This window comes from Chrysemys picta, chromosome 3 (assembly GCF_011386835.1).
Source record: "Chrysemys picta bellii isolate R12L10 chromosome 3, ASM1138683v2, whole genome shotgun sequence".
In the NCBI taxonomy this organism is placed as follows: domain Eukaryota; kingdom Metazoa; phylum Chordata; order Testudines; family Emydidae; genus Chrysemys; species Chrysemys picta.
In genome coordinates, this window is record NC_088793.1 from 83,801,079 (window position 1) to 83,824,379 (window position 23,301).

Here is a 23,301-nt window from a genome sequence, read left to right on the forward strand (position 1 = left end):
TTCCCAATCACCTAGAGCTCCTTCATTTGTGTTTATAGTCACAAAATATCCCTGTGATAGCTACAAAAAACTGTGCACATGGAAAAGTAACATTGGGAAAGTCTTTAATATATATCTGTAGCTTCTTTTAAAGCAATTTAGCAGGTGAAATCAGCCAACTCTCTGCAGTCCACCAGCAAGTCCTCCAGGAACCACAGTTTGAGAGTCCCTGAAACAGATCACAAGTACAAAGAAGCAGTGTCTGAGACCTCAGAAGAAGGCAAACCCTGCGTGACCTCATAAAGCACCCAACTAATATTGCAATGCAGTACATGGTGCTATTTTCTTCCTGGCCTTGCTGGTGATCACTTTACAGCCTGAAGCATGTGATTTGTGTTCTATGAAACGAGTGATCACTTGTATTTTAGCCTGTGTAGCTATAAACATTGCCAATGATCACACAATTGTAAAACCCTTTCTAAAATCCAGACACAGAAATTGACTTCATCTGTTCAAGCAGCCAAGAATGCCATACGCTGGCTCTGTGCTTCCTAAGGGAATATTTATTTGTGTTGGTTCTAAATTCACTGCCCTAACTAGACACTTTGGGCCACATCCTCAGCTACTGTAAATAGATACAGCTCTGTTGAAATCAATGGAGCTGCACCTATTTACGACAGCTAAGGATCTGGCCCTTTGGAAGGACCTTCTCTGTTGGCATTATGCCGTGTATTCTGTGATTGCCTAAGAGATCCAGTTATTAATATGTTTCTGCAGCCAACTCTGTGAAACCAGTCCACAAGACAGAAAAATCCTAGGCTAACCTATATAAAACAGGGCCATATTTGATACAACCCCCTCCCCCACCCACACCAAAAAAATAACTCAGGGCTTAACCATGTTGCTTTAACGCATTTGTACAATGATTTTTGAAAAGCTGAAGTGTGGCTGCAAACCACATGGACCACTTGTAGTCAGTTAGCTTTTCTTCACAGTTTAAAAGTATAGTATTTGAACGTTTCCCATATCAGAGTGCATTGGGCCTGACCCTGATCTCACACTAGTTTTACACCAGTGTAACTCCATTGACTTCAGTTGAGTAATTCCTGATTTAGGTACCAGTGCCAGATCAAAATTAGGCCCATTCTCTCCAAAGTGAACGTAACTATTAGATTACTAAAATACTTGTATTTACTTCTAACAAATAAATCAAGATGCTAATTAGAACAGCTTTACTAGGGATTTTTTCTTCACGTTGTCCTGATGGGGTCAGGTACCAATGTGGGCATACAAGACAAGCCTGCCATTTCCTTGTATAAAGGCATACTGGATTAATGGAGGTTTTCGTTGATGCAAGTGAATTTGGGCTGAATTGCCTGCACTGCTTCATCTATGAATAAAGATAATGAGAGAATGTTCAATGACTAGAAAACTTTGTTAGTGTGGCCAGTCTTTTCCTAGATATCACTCCCCCACCCCCTTTATGCACAGTATATTATATATCCTCACTCACTATAAACATACACTTATAGGATATACGTATAGTACAGGGGTCAGCAACCTTTCAGAAGTGGTGTGCCGAGTCTTCATTTATTCACTCTAATTTAAGGTTTCGTGTGCCAGTCATACATTTTAACATTTTTAGAAGGTCTCTTTCTATAAGTCTATAATATATAACTAAACTATTGTTGTATGTAAAGTAAATAAGGTTTTAAAAATGTTTAAGAAGCTTCATTTAAAATTAAATTAAAATGCAGAGCCCCCCAGACCGGTGGCCAGGACCTGGGCAGTGTGAATGCCACTGAAAATCAGCTCACATGCCGCCTTTGGCACGCGTGTCATAGGTTGCCTACCCCAGTATAGTATATATAATGATCATACTTATAGGATATACGATCATCTAATATAGTAATCAGTTGATTCAACTGAGCATGCACGGTAAAGAATGATTAATTTTGATACCTTATCATTGGCACCTGCTGGAAATTGTCTCGGATACGTATAACCTTGTGTTTTGTAGCTTATTACTTGATGGATAACCAGAGGGAATGTGTTCACTGAAAACAAATGAAGTAAAAGAACAACCAAAGATATTGAGATATAGTCACTGGAACCCCTATAATGAAAAAAGTCGTCAACCACAGATCAAATCAGAGCGGTATCAACAAGAACATTGTGCCAATTATACAAATGTAATAATAAATAAGATTAAATTTTGCATATTCTGTGGGCAGGGATAGTATTTATAGGGCAACCTTAATCAGCATATCCACTTACCATTTTTCCACTCAGAAACTTTTGTTTTTCTCAGCTGATGAAAACACTTGGCTTGCATCAAAAGACTTTTGGACAGATATTCTGAACATGCCCCAGGGGTGATTAACTAAATGTGAAAAATCAAGTTTTATTTAATTCATGATCATCTAATCTGATTTCCCACATAGCACAGGTCATAGAATTTGACCTAGCGATTCCTGTTCATATTAATAACAGTTCACTTTAACTTGTTTTGATTTTGCCTAGAAGCATGATTACTGGTCAGCAAGGGATGCAGGAAGTGATGGTCACTACCAGGCTCTGCTTGAGAGAATATTTAGTGGGAGGCAGCACCACCAAGAATGGAGAAAGCATGACCATAGTGAGGTGGCTGCTGATGGCCTTTTGTCCCATTTAGACTCACACACCTCCACTTCATGCTACTCCCCTGTGCACAGTCACACAGCAGAGACTCCCATTCTTCCCACATTAAACATCCCTCCCTCACATGCGTGGTTCTCTGACATACTCCAGCATGCACACTCCCTTTGAGACACATGGCTCCTTCTACTGCAAGGCATACATCCCCCCTGTGAAAAACACAGTCTATTGTATTGTCTAGCTATCTGGGCTTGAGCTGGCCCAAGATTGTAGAAGGAACTCCCACAGGAATTGAGGTCCATCCTTCTGCTCCAAGTGCAATGTGCAGCTCTTGGAATTTGCCTCCTCTAACATAAACATACCGCAATGTGCGTATAAATTCCAAAACAGATCAGTCCATTGCACACCTTTCTCCCCCTGGAGAGAGTAGGCGAGAACAAACACATGACAGATATTCATTTTGCCACCAACGTTCCATAATACACTTAGTCCAGTGCCAGAGTAAGGGCCTGTCCCCCAGGCTCAGATTTCAGCCACAAAATTTGAGGTACCCTAAAAACTGATTAGAAAACCAGCAAAAATAGAAAGCAGGAAAGAGGAAGAAGTTTCCCCTGCACAACAGCACAAGCATTTTAAAATAATTTAAGAAATTCTGCAACACAAAGCACTAAGTGTTTTGGGTTGTTGTTTTTTTAAACCATCTGGCAACTTATTGGGGCTCTTCAGGGCTCCAAGCTGGCCAAAGTTTCCTAAGAGAAGCCAAAGTTTCCTCAGTAACCCACCCATAGGAGAACTTCAAGAAGGCTGAGAATGGTCACATAGACGTGTTGCTAGGCAACACCTTGACCGCCCTAGGTGGCAGCCATATTGGATGAGATAATTTATGCTGAGTGCTGGAAAGATTAAAATAGTTATTATTCAGTGTGAGTTACAGAGCTAGTGTATTACGCTGAACATACAAAGTATAATCCTCCAAAATGAATATCTGTCATCATGGGGCAGGGGCTTTCAAAAAGAAGGGAGCAGAAAGAAGCTTTAAAACTATAATAAGGCTAATGAAAAGCATTGTTGCCACTCCACAACTAAGGCAAAATATGACTAAAGGACAAAAATTGAAGACTAAGAGGGACATCAAATTCAGCCAAGTACAGAACATAGGAAGTGAACTGAGCTACAGAAGTTCTGGAGTACAGTGAAGAAAAATGTCAAAGAAAGCATGTGCCTCCAGTTGCAGAAGCTGAAGTTATAACCTCTACCAATACAACAAACACCACTCTGCTGTGTCCTGGAGAATCTGTACTTTGGCCTGCCATGATTGCTGAAGATATAAACGAACGGTCTGCTCACAAAACTCCTTATTCAGTCCAGGGTGACACTTTTGCAATGGTCACCATTCAAATCTTTGCCAGCCCTTGCATGAGCCGTTTACTACAATTGGTAAGTGACTGTGTGGAATGTTGTTTGAGGGTTGCTGCGTATTTTTCATTTCGTCCAGGCTTATATTGGGGTTTTCTTGTCATCATCCAATCGCCTTTGGGAAATTCTTACAAAATGCTTTGAAAGAAATGAATGATCAAATTCCTTTCCCAGGTAGTAAAATGAATGGGGATTGTTGGTGGAGTAACTTAAGTAACTTAAGGTTGAGGTGTAAATGGAAGGGGGGCTGGTGGGTGAAAGCAGCCACAACCCTCAGAGTGGACGTAGGAATCCAGGAGACCTTAATCTAATCCCTCTACGTACCAGCTCCCCTTTATAGGCCACATTCCCCGCATGCACAGATCTCAGTCCTATGGGAGATGTGGGGTAGCCGTTTCCATCTGATACCCCCAAGGAAGAAGTGAATTGGGTGTGGCTTCCCCTGGGCTAATCCACTGTTAAAGAAGTTCTGGCTTCCCCCAATGCAGAAAATGGCTCAGTCCTTTTCCTCATCATCTCCATAAAAAGGAGAAGGGATAGGTTATGCGTGCCTGATCCTGCCTATCTGCCCCAGAAAGAGAAATGAGAGCCCGACTTTCCAGTGAAGTCCACCACACACAAACACAGCCACCCATGAAGGCAGATTCTCACAGCCTAATGATGCTCTTCCTCAATGGAAAGTAAAAGTAAAAAAAACTACCTGTTGTAACCTGAACCTCTTTCCTCCATACTCCTCTTCCCAGCAATGGAACTTTTTTCACTCCAGATATTTAAGGCTCATTTCAAGTTAATAGCTAATAAGGATAAGGTCAAGGGGGCTGGAGGAGGGCATTTGGTTTTAACATGAGTTGCTCTTAGACACCATCAGAGGAAAAAATATTGCTGACAAATAACAGAGAGCCCTGTTATAGCTCAGCAGAGTCAGAAATCACTTTTATAAGAACTACGTTATGCTGAAGGGCAATAAAAAATTTGATGAAAAGTTTATTAACCCCAATTTCATACTATAATAGCTATTTCTTTATACTCCCCAAACAGGAACTACAATATGATATATATACATATAGTTCATTATTATCCATTAATAATGCCCATTACTGCAAATCTTTTCTCACAACATAAGAATGGCCATAGTGGGTCAGACCAAAGGTCCATCTAGCCCAGTACCCTGTCTTCTGACAGTGGCCAATGTCAGGTGCCCTAGAGGGAATAAACAGAACAGATAATCATCAAGTGATCCATCCCCTGTCGCCCATTCCCAGTCCTATTCATTTCAATGGGACTTGACCCAAAAGTTTGCAAAATTGGCCCCTCCTACAACAACTTTTTGTGCCAAATAATATACTATATAATAGTTGCACAAGAGGAATAGATTCAAGCAGTGACATGAGCATCCACAAGAATGACAATTTTATCTGATACTCAACTTTTCTTCAAATTTCTTCTTGAGTTCCCCACCCCCTCCTAGAATTATGGGAAGTGATCTGTAAATGTACTTATCAAAAGAGTGGTTTGCTATTAAAATATCATTCAATGTATTAATAACTCTGACCATAGATGGGGGAAAGGAATGTCATATGTTACAGAAAATTGCTTGATTCAATAAGATTTCCAGATTCTTTAATTAGCAAGTCTTTCTTCTGTGATTGCTCACAATTTTAGTGTAAGTGTCCAAGGATGCACAATTCTGCCTGTATGAATAACTAGAATTTCGGCACATTCTTCTTATGGTTTAAAAGAGCTGTTACTCATTAGGTTACATTATTTTAGATCAAGAGATTACACACACCATTTTTAAAATCTTAAATAAAGTATACAAGTTCTCTGCTAATAGAGCAATGTAATGAAATTGAATTTATACATTTTCACATACGCAGTTACAGCCATAAACTTGCTCTAGTGAGTGCAGCTGTTTTCTATAGTGGTGACACATCTTCCACAGGTAACTTCAGCACTATCATATATAGGAAGGCAATGAAGGAATGTAGGCTATTTGCTGAATATTCCTACCTAGAGGGTTGTGAAGTAATCTTGCTGTGGTCAGTTTTGCTTATCTTCCTCCTAAATAAAATATCCAGTTAAAGAATAAGGATGAAATATATTAGTGTTTTAAGGGTTAAAGATTTAAGTGCTTTAATCCATTCCCACCTCAGTCAAAAATTCACACTATTGTCTGCAATCTTGGAGAAGTCTCTTTACCTCCTGTTGGTGCAGTCAAGGCAAAGTAACTTTGGAGGTAAACAGAGAGATCTCACCCAGGGACTTCTATGAGAATAACTATCCAGTCCTGCTCTGGCTGAAATAATTGGAGTTTGGCTTTTACCTTCAAAGCCAGCAGAATCACACCCTAAATCTTTCTGAGCACTACCCTGAAATATATAAGAGAAACAATAAAGAGTCCTCAGAGAAACAAAAGAAAAGTTAAATTATTTAATTGATATCAGCTATTGGAATTTCCAGTGACCACGACTGAAAGCATTGAGAAGTGATAGAACTCTACAGTATATCGAAGGGGCTATCTCACCCGCTCGCAGCTAAGGTACAATGGCTTGTGCATATTTTTAAAGAGGGGTTAACACTTTTTCTGTTCTTTTTGCCTGCAATTTGTGTTCTACCTTCTCATAATCACAACACAATGATCAAGACACCGTCAGCCCCAAAAGGCTGGGTGCTGTGAACTTGGCGAAGATGAAAAAGTTGATTTTATTGTACCTGCCAAGCAGTGTTACATAAACTGTAAGAAACCCCATTCCAAAAATGTAAATGTCTGCGAGTATGTATGGTTTGGGATAGGCAAAAGCCTTTGCCTGTAGTGTCAATGTTTCCAATTTAAACAAACAACCTAAGTCTGCCTGAAATGCCTTGGGTTGCATTCTAAGGAACACGCACAATCAGTAAAGTGAAAATCCTGCTTTAATGTGCTTAACTAGGCAGGCAGGAGTGCTTATGGCCTGCTCATAATAGACCAGTATAGTGTAGGTGCCCTCTGCTATTGATGTCTGAGGGAGGAAGAGTTTTGAGCTATTCGACTTCATTTGTATCTGACATCTGCAGCTACTCGAACCTTTTATGTTCCAATCTGTAACTCCTAGATTCTCGGTCTACCTTGAACTACATTCTACCCTGGCTTGCACTCAGGTAACCCCACTGGAGTCAAATGTGGGTAGAACTGGGGCCCTGCATGTTTAGGCTATTTAGACATAATACAAGTGGTTGAAACGCCTACTGCATGGAATTAATAACTATGTGGGATTGGAATGAAAGAAAGTCTTGCTCTAAATGACTTGATCGATCTATTTGTTGCTTTGGGTCTCTCCTAATACGTTCCCCATATGATATAATTCACTTAACATTCCCATTTGGGTGTCTCTAAATAGTACAGTGTCATTTTTGGTTTATGCTGTTGGATGCGTCTCCCTGTTATTGACATATCAGGCACAAAAATAGAGAGCAGAAAGTGATGACTATGATTTCAGTATACAAAACTGGGGAATAATTATTGCTAGACGTGAAGAGAGAAAATACAATGGTGTGTGTGTGTCCCATGTAAGGCATGGAAACAGAATACCTCGATTAGGCTTTGGGACGATTTATTCAGCTATCACATTCTGAAGCTAGTCTGCTGTCAACAAATGAAATATCAATAACGGTAAGAAAACCAGGGAAGGTTACCCGAACAAGAAAACAGTGTGCTGCTCACTAACATTACATAGATTTCAAAGCTGCTCGGCGATTTCAGAATCTGGTCTTGGATCCTACCGAACATCAAACCTAAAATCAAAATGATTTCTGATCGGATTCCCATGCCTAAATACACACCGTCCTCCCAACTTTTCGGGAGGATCCTTCTGCCTATTTGCCGCTGTGGCGTATCTGCTTTGACCTTGATCAAGAGTTTTCAAACACAGAAAGAAGCGCTTTTAAGTCACAATCAATATATAGTTGCTAGGTTTAAACCATGCTGCCTTGGTTCGAATTTCTCAGCTTCCTCCTTTCTTCTACACTAAATCTAGGTGCCTTTCTAGGTTCCTTATCCAGGGTTGGTGGGTTTTTGTGTCTCCCCCCCCTTTAGTCTCCTTGCTAATCTGACTCGGTTTCACAATAATAAAGCTGTGGTCCCAAGTCAAATGCAAACTATTGACACTTTAACAAAAGTAGGTTTGATCATGCTGAAATCTGGGATTTTAGCTTGTGCTTTTCAGACTGCCCACTCAACCCCACATGTAAAATCGGGCTGTGATCCCCAGAACAGCAGGTTTAGTGACTCTTCTGCACATGTGTGACGATGCCAGCCGTTCTCTGATGCTGGTTCATTTCTACCCGTTTCTCGTGGGTTTCCCCAGACGGATATGTACAGAAAGGCGTTGTCACGTGTTTGGTGTAATAGAGATACCCACCGGTGGGCTAATGACCTGGGGTTTACATTCCTGCCACTAGAACCGGCAGAAATTAAGTAACCTGAATCACCTAAGGGGTTGATCACAAACAAAACTTTCCCCTTTCAAGCAAGGGATTTGCTCCAAAGCCTGAGGAATAAATACGCCATGACCAATTTGATACAGCCAGCGACCCCTCTCGTTCTGTCGTTAGGGAATTGTCGCAGATTTAATTGAATTTGCTGACTGCTGATACACAGCAAGATCTGTGGCGCCCAGGGCTAAGAACATCCCCCTACAAGCAAGTAAAACAATGTTAGGAGCCCTTTAAATCTCCCAGCCCCGATGGGGATGAAGGATGATAGCCTAGGAGAACGAATTACCTAAACCTCCAAACAAAACCACACACCTGGCAGAGGTTAACAAGATCTTGCGCAACAAGCAGCTGCGAGAGCCTCCGATTTTGATTGAAACCAGTATTAATCTCGTAACAGATCAAGAGAGGCCTGAGAAGGATGCCTGTAGCCAGCCCCGCCCCCGCCCTTGGTAGGTGCGGGATGGACAGGTTCTCTGGTTTTAAAAACAACTGGGCCTCCACCCACCCAACTCACTCCTCCTTCTCAGGCCTGTCTCTTGCCCATAAACAAGGCCCAGTGCATAGCTGGCAAAGGATCGTCCGCTTACCTTGTGTTAAAGCCAAGTTTTATCCCCAGGGACGGGCCTTCAATTGACACCTTTATATTCAGAAAGTGATCACACCTCTTTCATCAACGCAAGCCCCCCTCACCCGAAGACACACCTCACACTCCAGCAACTGGGCGGGGGGAATAAAGGGAAATCGGATTTTGAGAACAGCCCAATCTCACTTGTAAAAAACCCGCTTTTATTACAGGAGAGGCGCAATGCGCTCACACTCACACACACTAAAGGGAAAATCAGCTTGGCAAACGCCTGCGTTTTCTATGGAAGCCGCTTGGGGGTTCATTAATATCATTAGCATTTAACTCACTCCCTGCCCAGCGCAGGGCTGACGTCACAGCCCTCCAGGAGTTGGAGGGGGGGAGCAAAGAGAAGCTAAGTGGGCAAGGGGCGTCCTATTCCCCTCCCTACTGCTGCCTGTCAGAGCTTCTCGGGGGATATTACAGGGGCTTCAGCCTGGAGCTCAAAGCACAAAGTCATCCAGTGTAATGAACTTCTGGAAACCTTTCCCTTTTTGTACCATTCACTTTGTGAGAGCCAGAGACAGCCTCCTCTGACGCTTTCCCCCCCGCACCCTTCTATTATTTTCCAGGCTCTGATCTCTCCTAGCTGCACTGAGGCACTCAGCACAGAATCCAGCTCACACATCCTACCTTCTCCTTTCATTGTTGCTGGTATTATTTTTCTTCTAGGACAATAATAGCGAGCCCCCGTCTAAACCTTTTGGGTTCTCCTCGGCTCCGGGAAGGATTTTCTTGCAGGAACAACAAACCGCAGCAAACTTGTCTCTGTCTCAAGAAACCTTCCCAAGAAGCTGCCAGAGCTAGGAAGAGACGCGAGGATGTGTCGATTCCCAACGGGCAAGGACTTCTGACTGCTTGGGAAACACCTGTCACTGAGAGAGAAAAACAAGGAAGGGGAGAATAGAAATCTCCCCAAAGCAGCAAGACTTTAGCCAGAGTTAGCGATTTCCAAAGGGATTCAAGCATGAGCAAGCCGGCAGGATCAACAAGTGGGTAATATGTGGTGCAGGTTTCTAACCGCCTTTAGAAGAACTGGCCCAGCCTGGGTGTTTTGCAAAAGCATGTTATATTTCCATCTGTAGCGGCAGTTAATACCCAGTCAGGCCCCAGATGGAATTTGGGGAGATTGGGACAAGTTCTTGCAAAATGCTGGGTTTGTCATTTCCGACAGCTTGTTTTGATCGTACAGCTCTCTAATGAAATCTTGCTCCACTTTTGATGTCGAGCATGTCTGAAATGCAGTTATACGTGCAGCGAGTTAGTTGTATTCCACCTGGAGGTGAGCATTTGTGTGGAGGTCTGCGTGATTTTGTGGGTGGGGAGTGTTTGGTTTTAAAACAGCATTAAAGAGCTGAAACGTGCTGCTTCTCTCATGGGATTCACTCAACCTTTTTCTGCAGGACAATATTTTTATTTTTAAAAAGGGTTTAAAACTCAGATCATTAAATTACACCGAATCGCATAAGCAACTCTGTTGAAAGAGGATTTAAATGCAATACTTTGCACACCATTTCCAGTCATACCAAATAATCCTGCAAAGAGGAAAGCAGAAACAACTTAAAAGTCACATTTTCCTTAATCCTAAATCCGTGTACCTCATAACTGGGGAATTTAAAGTATGACTAACCGCTCTTGCGAAGAGCGGCTCAATCGGTCTAATCCCAACTGGCACTCTTGGAGTTTATAATATGGATGAAGTCAGTAACAAAAGAAAAAAATACGCAATCCAATTTAATGTATGACAAGTGACTGACTGGACATTTATATTCCTTGCTATTTAATAGCACTGTGTAGAGCAGGATCAGGGTGGTGTCGTGCAATTTAAACAGAAGTCTGAAAAGTGAGTGTACACGTGAGTTTGTGACAATATGTACATAACTGCTACCTTCACACTCCTGCATGTACTACTAACTCACACATGATGGTTATCTTTGCCTCTAGCCTCTATTATTTTGCCCCCTAATCCTCCTTTGTCCCTTGGAGGTTTGAATCCATCCAGGGAGAAGCCGCTGTTTTTGCTAGTTGCCTGGCCATTCTTGTTCGGAGTTTTGCCGTTGTTGCTTCAATTAATACTGTCTTGAATTTAGGGGTTTCTTTTGGAAAAGCGAGCGGGTGAAGTTGATTTCTATCTATGTACAGAGAGTTGCGTTAAGTATTTTCCTACGGATGCATTAAGGCTTTTTTTCTCCCTAAGGAACTTGATTTGTCACTAACAAAAGCCGAAGCAAAAGAAAAAAAGATGTAAGGACTTGATCTTGCATTTCTGGCGCACCCAAAACTCCCGCTGAAGTCCACATCCATGGGGAACTGTGTAGCAAAGGATGAGGGAGCGAAAGCAGCAAATTAAATAGTTTCCTGTCATATTTGATTAAAGATAAGGATAAAATAAAACGGGGGGAGGGATGCAGGAAAAAAGCCCAGTGTCCCTAAATATGTTTGAAGGGATAGAAAATATTTTTGGGGAGAGAAAACCCAACGCATCTAGAACCTTAGTTCTGGACCGGCTTCCCCAGCGTTCTGTGCTTTTCACATTACTTTTCTCATTTCTGACACCGTGAAATCAATAGCGCTTTGACTTCTGGCTACGATTTTCCCTGGAGCCCATTCAAAGGAAGCTTGTTACTTACTGAGTTTTCCTCCCGCGAGAGCTGGCAGCACCGATTGCCGTTTGAAATAGATTTGTTACCAGCTGCACCCCTCCCCAACAGCTCCTTTCCCAAAATCGGGCCAGATTTTCCGTTTCCTCTTTCCCTTTTGGGGAGCAGGGAAGCAAACTACATTTTAATTTAAATCTAGGGCTATTTCTGTGCCCTTGATTTGCTTCGTGGAGCTCGGGACGATTGCATGGGGGAATGGATGGTTTGTTCTATATACGCACACGATGGTGGTAGTTAGTAAAGAAGAAAGGGGGTGGGGGAGGGCATCCCATGGTTTCAGGAAACCAACCATAATATTGTAACTGATGTGGTTAAAGGTTTGACAGGAGTCCACGCGGTTTCTTGGCACTTTTTTCCAGTTAGTCTAATTTATAAGATTTTATCCAAGAGTCTCTTGGGAGAAGTTATAATTTAGAGAGATCGGGAGAGATAGTGAGCGATCTAAAGGGAAATCTGCAAACTGTCCCCGAAATGGTGAGTGTTAGCGCCTGCTGGAGCCACTAAAGGACTATGGTCTGCGGCTGAAGACCCAAGGCAGGCTCAGGCCGTGGTGACAGAATAGCCTGGGGAGCTACAGGCACGAGGTTGCTTTTTTTTTTTTTTTTCGGTGGCTTTTCTTCTTGGCCTGAGTTTTCAGTGTGGATCTTGCTCCACTTCCCCTCCAGTGAGTGTATAGTTATGTCAAACGTGATCTCTGCCTGGGTGGCAACAAGACCCCATCCCGCAGTCCCTCAGACCCAGACTAACTTCTTTCAACAGCCTCTGATGGTAATTACAGTAATCGAAGCTGCCATATATCTTTAAGCAATTATGACACACAAAAAGCTGCAAAGGACCCCCTGTCGAGGGATGTTAAAAAACGGTTGCCCAGATCAACAAAATTCAATTTTCTTAACGTTGGGCTTCTGAGACCAAGCTCTGCTTCGTCAAATGGGAGCTCTTTTAAACAGGGGGAATCAGTTATCTCATGACCCCGTGTCAGGTTAACATTTCTCTCTCGCTCGCTATTTTTTTTTCCTTTCTTTCATATTTGTTCGGCCTAAGAATTTTCTCATAACAACAGCCACGTCTACAATAGTCTGAGGGGCTCACACTCACTAAAGATGTTGATTAGTCGGAGGAGAGTCAGAATAATTGCAAAAGTGCTCAGATGAGACGGACACAGTTGGGATTGGGAGAAGAAGAAAGTTTAGTTAGGTCTTGAATGGAGGGGTGGGGAGATCGACGGATAGAATTATATTTTACATGAATTACTATACATCTGACTGCAATTTGCATCACCACACTCCTCTTTTTATAATTATAGCGGCAAATGCTGAATCTAGCATTATTTTATTAGCTCTAGCTCTAGAGAATTTAAAATATTATTTTATCATCTCTAGATCTGGTGAAATAAAATACAAAATAGAAACCGCACCGTAGTAAAACTACCTTTCACACTATATAAAAGTCCCTCTCTAATATTATACATATACTGCTACCGATAAGAATTATTTATTTTCAAAAAAGAGAATAACCGCACTCCTTAATTTCACTGGTTCACTGCCTTGCTGTGGTTGAAAACAAAATTCAGTTTTATTTGGAGCGGGAAGCGACGATTTATCTGCAAGCTCCAGCCAGGGGGAAAAAGTCTGCGATTTGCATAGCTAAGATCAAACTCCAAAGTGCCTGTGAACTCTGCATTTAGTTTGGCGGTGACATTACATACAAGGAGATGGCACAGATGCATGTATAATTTCACTGTCTTTTTTCAGTGTGTGTGTGTGTGTGTGTGTGTGTGTGTGTGTGTGTGTGTGTGTGTGAAAGTGTAAAAGTCTATCAGTGGATGCTGAAGCTGACGGGGGTGGGGGGAGTCGAGTGCTCGCCCCTGTTGGCATTGTGTGATATCCGAATTCCCATGCTACTCTTTTTGACGGGTCACTGGTGACCCAATAGGCAGGTGGCAAGGAGGGCTTGTAATTACACAATCCCAGAAATCATTCCTTGTCCCCAAACCCTCCTCCTACCTGCAGATCCAGAGCCACAATTTACGTTACAGGCTTTAGGGGTAGAGATTGGGGGGCGGGGGAGGGGGGGAAGTGGCTCTCCTAGCTGGACTTGTTATTAATTGCGTAAAAGTTTTCTATTATTTAACCCCTCTACCCTCCCTCCTCAGCCCCCTCCCTTCCCCAGTCCCTAACCTAATCCCCATTCCTCTAGCCGTGTTGTATATAGCAGCTGTCGAGTTTCATTTAGGGGAGAAGCTGGCAGCTTGTGCTGATTGGACGCAGTCAAACGAGTTTCAATGGGGAAAATCATTAAGTTAACACTTTATCTAATGTCCCTATTGTCTGCCAGGAGGCATTGTTTTAGAGCCTCCGGATAAACATGTCTGAAAGCATCCCGGGCTCCTAAATTCTCTAGGGAGCAGAAGAGACTTCTCTGAATCCAGCTCCCAACCCCCTCCCCCATCCCTCTTCCACCCCTAACCCCCCACCACACTTAAGACATTCTTATGAGCTAATTCAAAGCAAAGCAAATTGCTATAAACCAAATCGGCCAGGTTTTTCATACCCAGGTTTTGTGAGAGAGCTGCACCTTTAGCTTGAGTTACTTCTGTGGGGAAAGGAGACTGTTTGAACGGATGCTAACAAAAAGAAAAGAAAAGAGCTGGTAGGGGTTTTGTGGTGCATTCATTGAAATGGGGGTTAATAATCTCTATAAATTTTATATGACTCAGTGCATTTGCAATTACAGTAAAAGTCGCTGAAAAGTAAACATAATTCAGACTGTGTGATAGATAGATAGATAGATAGATATGGCAGTACATAAACTGTACTTTCCCACAGTTAATGCAGAAAGTTTTGCTTAAATTTTAGGGTAATGGGAAACACATCCAAGTTAATGGCGGGAACAAACCCAACTGGAAGCTGTTTTTGTGACTTGGTTCTCTTCACTCCCTACACCCAGAACGTAGTTTCCCCCCTGTTTGAAGTGCACTACAGAACCAGCAAAAACTTTTCTCTCCTAGCAGGAAGGTTTTTGCTATTGCTGCTGCTGTAATCTTTCGTTCCAAAAATGGGTCTTGGCGATTATAGAAGATTCAAATAAATGTAGCGGTGCATGAATAATTCTCATTGTAGAAAACTGACACTTGCTCAAGGAAAAGAAGGTTGCCTATAAAATCACTTCATTATTTGCTTTTATCGCAGCTCTGGTGCTAATCCCTTCAGAGGTCAGATTGCTTAGTTCTCTCTCTCTCTCTCCCCCCCCCCCCCTTTGCCTCTGCTTTTTCAGGTCGTATATTAGACATCCCTTGTAAAGTGTGTGGGGACCGCAGCTCCGGCAAGCACTATGGGGTTTACGCTTGCGATGGATGCTCGGGATTTTTCAAACGGAGCATCAGGAGGAACAGGACGTACGTCTGCAAATCTGGAAATCAGGTACTAGTGACAGCACCGGCTCATTCCCCTTCCACTTCCAAAGAGTTATTTATTGTACGGTCGCTCCGGAGTTCCCCTCTGTCCTGCCGAAATATGGATCCAAATCTAATATGCTTCCTGCCAACTGGATGCCATCTTAATACATTCTGGAAATGGGGTGGTGGGGGCCTAGGATTTGTCTGTGATAGATTTAAGCAGATCCGGACGTTTGCTAAACATTTTAAGGATAGTCACATTTGAACAGTACGTTTAATGCAAGCTTCTTCCGGACACGTATTATAATAAAATAGGAGTCAAGTTCCTGGGGGGATTTAAACAGCAAATCAAAAATCAAATCTCATGCTTCAGGACAAAATGATCGCCTGCGGTGATCAGGAAGAAATGCCTTCCCCATCCACTGCATTGTGGAGGAGTTTCGCCAGATATACTGGCCACCGAACGGTCTCTGAAGCATTAGGTATTGGATTGACGTAGGATAACGGATTTCATGAACCAAGAGTCTGATTCCAGACGTCAGATCTTTCCTCTCAAAGCAAGAGGGGTTCAAAATTAGAATGTGTCAATTAACACAATGTAGATTAGCATTAGGTTGGGCAGTTTTCCAGGGCCAATGCCCCAGTCTCCACGTGTTCAGATTACTCTCTGGTTGTGCGCATATGTGGAAGTGTCTAGGTATATAAATACTCCGTTCAGCAGCACAGAGACAAAATAGATTCAAACAATAAACCAATTTACCTTAACGACAGTGACATACATTGGTGTGGCCTTCTCTTGCTACAGGTTCTGTTTGTCCTCGCTACATGGCGGTGCAGGTCAGACCCACTCTGCGTACTCCTACCGAGCTTATTGAAGCAGAAAAGAGGGCAGAGACTCGCAAATATTTTAAGACAATGTTCTGACATAAACTTTGCTATTAAAACATAACCAAGTCGGAGAACAATCAACGCCCCCCCCCCCGCTTTTGATTTCTGTCTCCCCTACCGCTAACCCCCCTTAATTAAAATAAAAGCGCAGTTATGGGGACGGAGAGGGGTGAATGGAGGAGCTGATGAGTTCAAGCCAAGCCAATACCATAGTTACAGGGAAGATTTCTTGAAAACAAAACTCCCTCTCCCCTCCACCCGCCCATCTCACTAGAAAAGACGTTTGTACAAACTTTTTGAACAAGCTTCTCTCGCTAGAGTTTCTTTTCCAGGTCACTATGAAACTTAGTACAGTAAAAATTCCAGCTCCCACCAACTATCTAATAAATACCTATTATAATAAAAGAGACAAGGCAGGCGAAGTAATATCTTTTATTGGACCGACTTCTGTTAGTGAAAGAGACAGGCTTTCAAGCTCCGCATAGCTCTTCTTCAGAACAGTGGAGCTCAAAAGCTTGTCTTTTTCACCAACAGAAGTTGGCCCAATAAAAGATATGACCTCACCCACCTTGTGATCTCTAATATCCTGGGCCCAAAAGGCTACAGCAACGCTGCAAATCTATTATAATAAAGGCAACTGGTAGATTCAAGTAGAGGGTTAATTGCCTGTGTTGTAAATAGAATAAGGAGTGGTGGAAAATAATATGACGGCATTTACTATCATACCTGAAGGATTAGCGCTAGAATAATGAATCGAGGTTTCCCCTTTCCGAGTATTTGAACTGTTCACTCACCGCGGAAAATAATTTTCACTTTACACCATGCTCCTTGTCTCCTGTGTGTGTTTACAAACACGATCCTGCAGTCCTGTCCCAGGCGAATTCCCACTGATTTCACAGTGAACTATGCCCGAGGAAGGACAGCAGTGAATCAACATACAATTATATAGCGCATGCACAAGGGTGCTGTGTAACTTGTGGCACCTCAACTCACCCTCACACATTTAAAGATCGGCTAATATGTAACAATAAAAAGGGAAAAGGCTGTCAAGTCAAAAGGCGGATGGCAAAGAGAATAATGAAGTAAATTGATCCGACAGCATCAGCTTTCTACTTCTACACAATGGAACCGTGCAGGGAGAGTAAATCGATTTTCCCGAAGCAGCTACCAATCATCCTTACTCATATCAATATTGCCTTAGGTGCCCTCTGCTTCTGTTCATTGGATAATCTCGGAAGGTGTTTTAGGTGGGAAGCTTTTTTGTTTGAGTGCACTTTGAAGAGCTAGAGAAGAGAAAGCGTCTATCTGGGCCCGAACCTAAGTAACTGAAGTCTGTGGGTATTTTGCATCTTACTTCAGTGTGAGCTGGAGACCCCCATAAGAGTCCGGAATAAGTTTCGCTTTGCAACCTGACTTCTGTGAAAGGCGAGTTTCCATTGACCGACGAGGAATGTAAATTCTACAGGGTCTCCGCAGGTGCGAACTGGTTTCCAGCTCACACCGCAAGTCAGAACTGCAGAGTTACAGCCAAATTGTTTCTGAACAATTAACAGCAACAATTTATACCAGGCTCCCACCTTTCTGAGAAGGGTTTTTCCTTCATTGTCATGTCTCACGGGGCACCGGAGGGGTGGGGGTATGGCGGTATAATCACACATGGTGTCAGGAGTTAGTACCAGAGGATAAGGGGCAGACTGAAAAAAGGACCATTAGCTTTTGCTTGCATAAGTCAAGTTATCCGAGGCTCCGGGGCTAAATGAATATAGCCGATGCTAGAGTATAAAAACAGACAGAGACAGACAGACACACACACACACAGAGTGTGTCTGGTTCAGTTTCTTTTTTTAGAATTCCGATATCTGTCACCAACATTTACATTTATTTACAAAATCCACCCACCCCCGTCTTGTCCCATCTTCTTAAGGTCTGCATGTCTGCTACCTCAGTATCGGCTGAAGTTTGACTTTGTGGCTGAATATTTCTGGCTTACTGAGCCGAGGGCTGCACGTGACTTTCTGGGACTGTGGATGTCTCTAAGTCTATACTAAGTCTATACTACTCCTCTTCGGACAAGGGCTCCTGCTGCACCTGCAGGCCTGGGGAGCTCTGTTATTCCGGGGCGCAGCTGGAGCCTCTGGGGGTGGGGAGCTGTCTAAGGTGCTGAAACAGATTTGTCCATAACCACCTGCCCACTCATTTGTTAGGGGCCAAATCCTGTTCGCCTTACTCAATCCAGTAGCCCCATTGGGCCAGATTCTAATCTTACTTACACCGGTGGAAATCCTTGGTAACTCCATTTGGAGTCACTTTGGAGTGACTCCGGTTTTCCCCTCTGACTGAGACCAGATTCTGCTTTATTGATTTCACCTGCTTCCAGGAATGAGGCCAACAGGATTTGGTCCCTTACACCTCGTTACACCCTACATACACACCAGTATAACCCTCGAAATAGTCTCCTCTTTGTGACTAGATCGGATTCCAAGAGCATGGACTCACACCCGCCAAACGAGCCCTTTCTTCCGTTTCTCACCGGGACGCTTCGGCACACGCTATAGTCTCCCCTTCATTTGTCTGTTTCTGTAGAAGTAACTGCACAGGCTACAACCCAACCGCTGAAGCGAAGGGATCCTGTAAACCCAAACGATTCTACCTCCGAGCTGCTCCTGTCCTCTCCAACTACAGACTGCGCCGACCAAGGGCCCACGTCTGAGCTGCTTGCTCAGGCCAAACTCCTATTTGGCGTCGCTGGGAGTTTCGCCTGAGTAAGGACCGTGCACACAGGTGACCCAGGGGAGGTTACGCAGTGTAAATACACAGGGCCATATGGTGGCATCGGTTTAAAAGCAGAACTCCTCACTGATTTCGGGCTGATGTTCCGCGTGGAAAATCGTTGGCACCATACATCCCTCCGTTTACAAATCCTTCCTAGGCGGACCACAAGCAGAAAGGGCACAAACCACGTGCTAAAGGGAGGGGGGAGTACTCCCTAATGCTGTGATCACCGAGCAGGTTCTTAGCTGCCCCGCCGTTCGCTTGTCAGTTCCCCACCCCATGCCCTGTGCAAGCCCATCTCTTAACGAAAGGCGTTTCTCTGTTTTAGGGAGGTTGCCCCGTGGATAAGACACACAGGAACCAATGCAGGGCGTGTCGACTGAAGAAATGCTTGGAAGTCAACATGAACAAAGATGGTATTTGCACATCCTTTTACCCTTCTCCTTTTGGCTGAGTAGTATGAACCATGCATCGCATGTATGGAAAAAACGCATTGTAATGCAAGCGCCTTGAACCCACGGCCCGTAGTATTTCCTTCCAGCTGCCCTCCACCTGTCGGCAAAATTCTCCCTCCCCTTCCACCGTGCCTGGCTCAGCTCAATGACCCCTTCCTGCCCAGGAGCAATTCACGCCCAGCCCCAGCCCCGACGCTTCCCGCCTGCCCCAAAACACCACCACCACTGCTTTTAGCCCTCCTGCCCCCGCCCCGCCCATGCACCCAATTCGGAGCCGATGCCTTCCCATCGGGACGTCTGTTATTCAACTATGTACAATAGACCCAAAGCCAGTGCTGGGCAAATTGTTTGCGTTGATGACAAAAGCAACTAAAACAGTGAAACAAGTGCAATGAAACCACCAATTAATGTATTTCAGCCAAATCCAGCCCTTGGCGTGGATCCATTCGAGTTAGCGGAGCTATGCCAGGGATGGATTTGACCCATAATGTCCAGATCCAACGTTTGGTAAGGGGCTGCAGGATTTTTGTGCAGGGAACAGAAATGTCATAGAGCTCCGAGTAATAATGACCCAGTTATCCCACAGCCCTAAGCGTTGATCAGGTTAGACACAATCCAGTCCCTTGTTTTAACGTCTCAATCAGACACCCCCCCCCCAAAGTCGTTCTATAACAATTGAATGAAGTGTAGGCAGTGGGTGAAACCCTCGGCTTATTGAAGACGATGGGAGTTTTGCCACTCCCATCAGTGCAGACAGGAATCCCTTGCTTTATCCTGAGAATTAAGAACCATGCTGTTAAAATTAGCCTTTCACCTTAGCTTTTGTGAGATGCAACTATTAATAATAGAATTAAGAATCACTTAAACTATCAATTAAAGTGCGTCCCTTGGAAGCCGCGAGGCCTCGCCAGGTCAGCAAACTGTGAGCTGTAAGATTTCCCTATACAATAAACAATATGATGAGCCACAAATCGTCTTTGTGGAAGAAACAGTAGCCCGAAACAATGACGATTTTTTCAATGATAATCCACCAGCAGTAGTCAGCCTGGCTTGGCATTCATTCAATATACTCATGTGCAACTGTCTACTGTCTTCTAGTGCCCAATAAACCTTTCAACACATTTCGGTCCGAAACAAGGAAAGTGAAATCCTGGCTCCTGGGAAGTCCTGGGCAAAGCTCCGCTTAACCTCGATGGGGTCAGGATTTCACACTTGTTTTTTAGCACGTGACCGTACATTGAAGATGCCGAGATAGAGAGATTTCCTGATGCACTTGCCACAGTTATTGGCATAAATCTTCTCAACTTGAATCCGATTCCGATCCTATGGAGACCAGCAACAGAGTTTAATCGGGCAAACACTCCATGTGACTCATTAGGTTGAAACTCTTATCGAATCTTGACTATTTCCCATTATAATTTTGAATTAAACTTATTTACTTTTTAGTAGGTTTTTTGTTTTTGTTTTCTATTGGCCTGGTTCTAATGCCTGCCAGAGTTAGTCTGGAAAGTATTGTGTTGTCATTGCTGACTAGGGTTGCCAACCCTCCAGGATGGCCCTGGAGTCTCCAGGAATTAAAGATTAATCTTTAATTAAATATTATGTCATGTGATGAAACCTCCAGGAATACATCCAACCAAAATTGGCAACCCTATTGCTGATGGGACAGGCAAATATTTCCTTGCAGATTCACTAGAGCTATCCCATAAAACTCCAGGCAACAAAATCTAGGCAAGGCTAATGCATCGCTGAGTCCAGATTACAAAACTCAACCTGTATTTCAGACACTTCCTGGGGAATAGCACAATCAAAGTTGTGCAATATCATGACCTAATAAAACAGGACTTTAGCGTCCTACTGATTTGCTCCTCAACATAATATGACCCAGTAACTAGTTACCACACAAAGAACCCCACAGCAATCCTAAACTAGACGTAGCAGGAAAAGAAAACCAGGGCTATAAAATGCCTGTTGCCACTAAATGAATAACATTGTCATGCTGAAGAGATGGCTACTATGCCTATAAATGAAATCCAGACAAACTTTCAGATAACTATTTTCATTGGTTTTGGGGGGAAAATCTGGAGGTTCATGCTGCATTTAAAGCCAACCACCTAATATTAGGCACTGAAAGTAATGATATGGTATGCAATATCAGGCACTTAATTCTGCATGCACCATTAAATAACCAAGGACAATGAAGTACAGTAAGTCAGTGGGGCCCTGTTCCAAAGCCCTTTGCAGTTAATGGGAGTCTTTCCATTGATTTAAATGGGCTTTGGGATCAGGCCACAACTGGGTAATGTATTCACTCATTGAGCTCTTTATTCCCAGCTGTGCAACACGAAAGAGGCCCAAGGACATCCACAATAAGGAAGCAAGTCGCGCTGTATTTCAGAGGACACAAGGAAGAGAATGGAGCTACACCTCACTTTCCCTCAGCAGCTTTACCTGCTCCGGCCTTCTTTACGGCTGTCACGCAGCTGGAACCCCACAATCTAGAGCTGGCTGCTGTATCGACTACCCCCGAGCGGCAGACGTTGGTGGGCCTGGCACAACCAACTCCAAAGGTCAGAGCTGTCTTCTGTGTTCTAATCAGGGGCACTGCGAGAGTGTTCAGAGATTATGGCCAAAATATTAGGACCTGAAATCAGGGGTTGGCAAGTCTTGTTTTAGAGCTGGGGTTGTTAAGTGTCTCCAGAGGGTGTGTTTGTGTGAGATCCAGTCATTTCTATAGTAGAATACAAATCAGGACCTGCTACTATGAAGTGTAAATGCTCCTGTTGATTTTAAGGAGAATTTTGTTTGAATAAGAAATTTATGATTGGCCCCCTCAATACTTAAAAAACTATTTTGGTGGTGAGTAAAAGAATGATTGTCTGCAAGTTAAAATCATTCTCGCTATATTGAGATAAATACACACCAAAGCATTTTAGACATAAGCACACACCATTTGTGAGATGTTATAGTATATGTATAAATATGCATTCCCTAGAAAGACCTACATACAGTGGAACAGTTCATAGACACTGCCACCTGCAGACTACCCGCCGACCTACATGTTACAATCATGGACATAGTATTATTAAAATAACCCAAGATTGGAGAATCATTGATTTTCTGGACAATAAAAGGCCCAGCTCTGTAACGACTGAGCCCACAATGCACTGTAATGTACTGAGCAAATTATCGCAGCCTATCCAACTATCTAGTATATTTATCTTTTTATTTCTGGACTTTGACATTAATAAGCAGCATAGGAAATTGCTGTCATAAACTTGGTGGATGAGGCTTATCTATGAGTTATTTAAATTGATAACTCAAATATTTTCATGCTCTCCTTTCCAAAATACTCATAAGCACATTTGTATTTAGAGTGACAAATTACAGACAAATTGTTGTAAATCAACCTGGTCTATTGCTCGGTGAAACCCCCTGTGAACTTGCTTGTAAAAATCATATTTCTATTTTTGTAAATGTACATTCAAAAATATTAAACCAGAAATTATTTAGAAAGAAAATGCATTTTACTCGGTGCTTTCTGCAAACCACTTCAGCACATGTTTAAATCCAATTGAACTCAATGGGACTTAAGCATGTGACTAAGGCTAAGCACCTGCTTAAGTGCTCTGAGGAATAGGGATAGACTGCTGAATCTGGGTGTGAATTAAGGGTGACAAAATAAAATATTGATTCAAATACATATATATATATATATACTTATATATATGTATTTGAATCAATATTTTATTATATAATATCTATATATCTGCTCTGAGAGCAGAGAACGCTGAATAAAGTAATGAGACAGGGTCCAGGAATCAAGCTACATTTTTAATAGGTTTTTTCTATTGTTAGAATTTACATCTGCCATACTGTGATCCTATGCTTATATGAACCCATTCATCCCCATGGATAGCAAAGCAAATAACCTGCTTTATAAAGGGCCCACAGAAGCCAACGGAAGTTTTGCTATTAATTTCAGTGGGTGCAGGATGGGAT

General features: G+C 43.0%; 1 protein-coding gene and 1 long non-coding RNA gene across 7 annotated transcripts in view; one reads left to right on the forward strand and one right to left on the reverse strand.

Moving 5' to 3' along the window:
- LOC135982302 (uncharacterized) lies at nt 1-9,364 on the reverse strand. Its single transcript, XR_010599574.1, has 5 exons — nt 9,093-9,364; nt 6,043-6,093; nt 2,257-2,362; nt 1,942-2,095; nt 1-208 (listed from the first exon to the last, which is right to left on the reverse strand). It is a non-coding gene; the product is annotated as an uncharacterized LOC135982302 (long non-coding RNA).
- NR2E1 (nuclear receptor subfamily 2 group E member 1) overlaps nt 9,325-23,301 on the forward strand; it is a 27,312-nt gene continuing 13,335 nt past the window's right edge. For 4 of the 6 annotated variants that reach the window (XR_010599572.1, XR_010599573.1, XM_065588314.1 and 1 more), the window contains exons 1-4: nt 9,325-10,409; nt 15,064-15,209; nt 19,173-19,260; nt 21,634-21,869. Coding sequence is in view for 4 of the 6 variants with exons in the window: in XM_065588314.1 (XP_065444386.1) it covers nt 10,349-10,409; nt 15,064-15,209; nt 19,173-19,260; nt 21,634-21,869 (531 nt within the window). In the remaining 2 variants the exon portion in view is untranslated. The remainder of the gene's footprint in view (nt 10,410-15,063; nt 15,210-19,172; nt 19,261-21,633; nt 21,870-23,301) is intronic. The other 2 variants (XM_005287662.5, XM_065588316.1) reach the window with 1 other exon arrangement.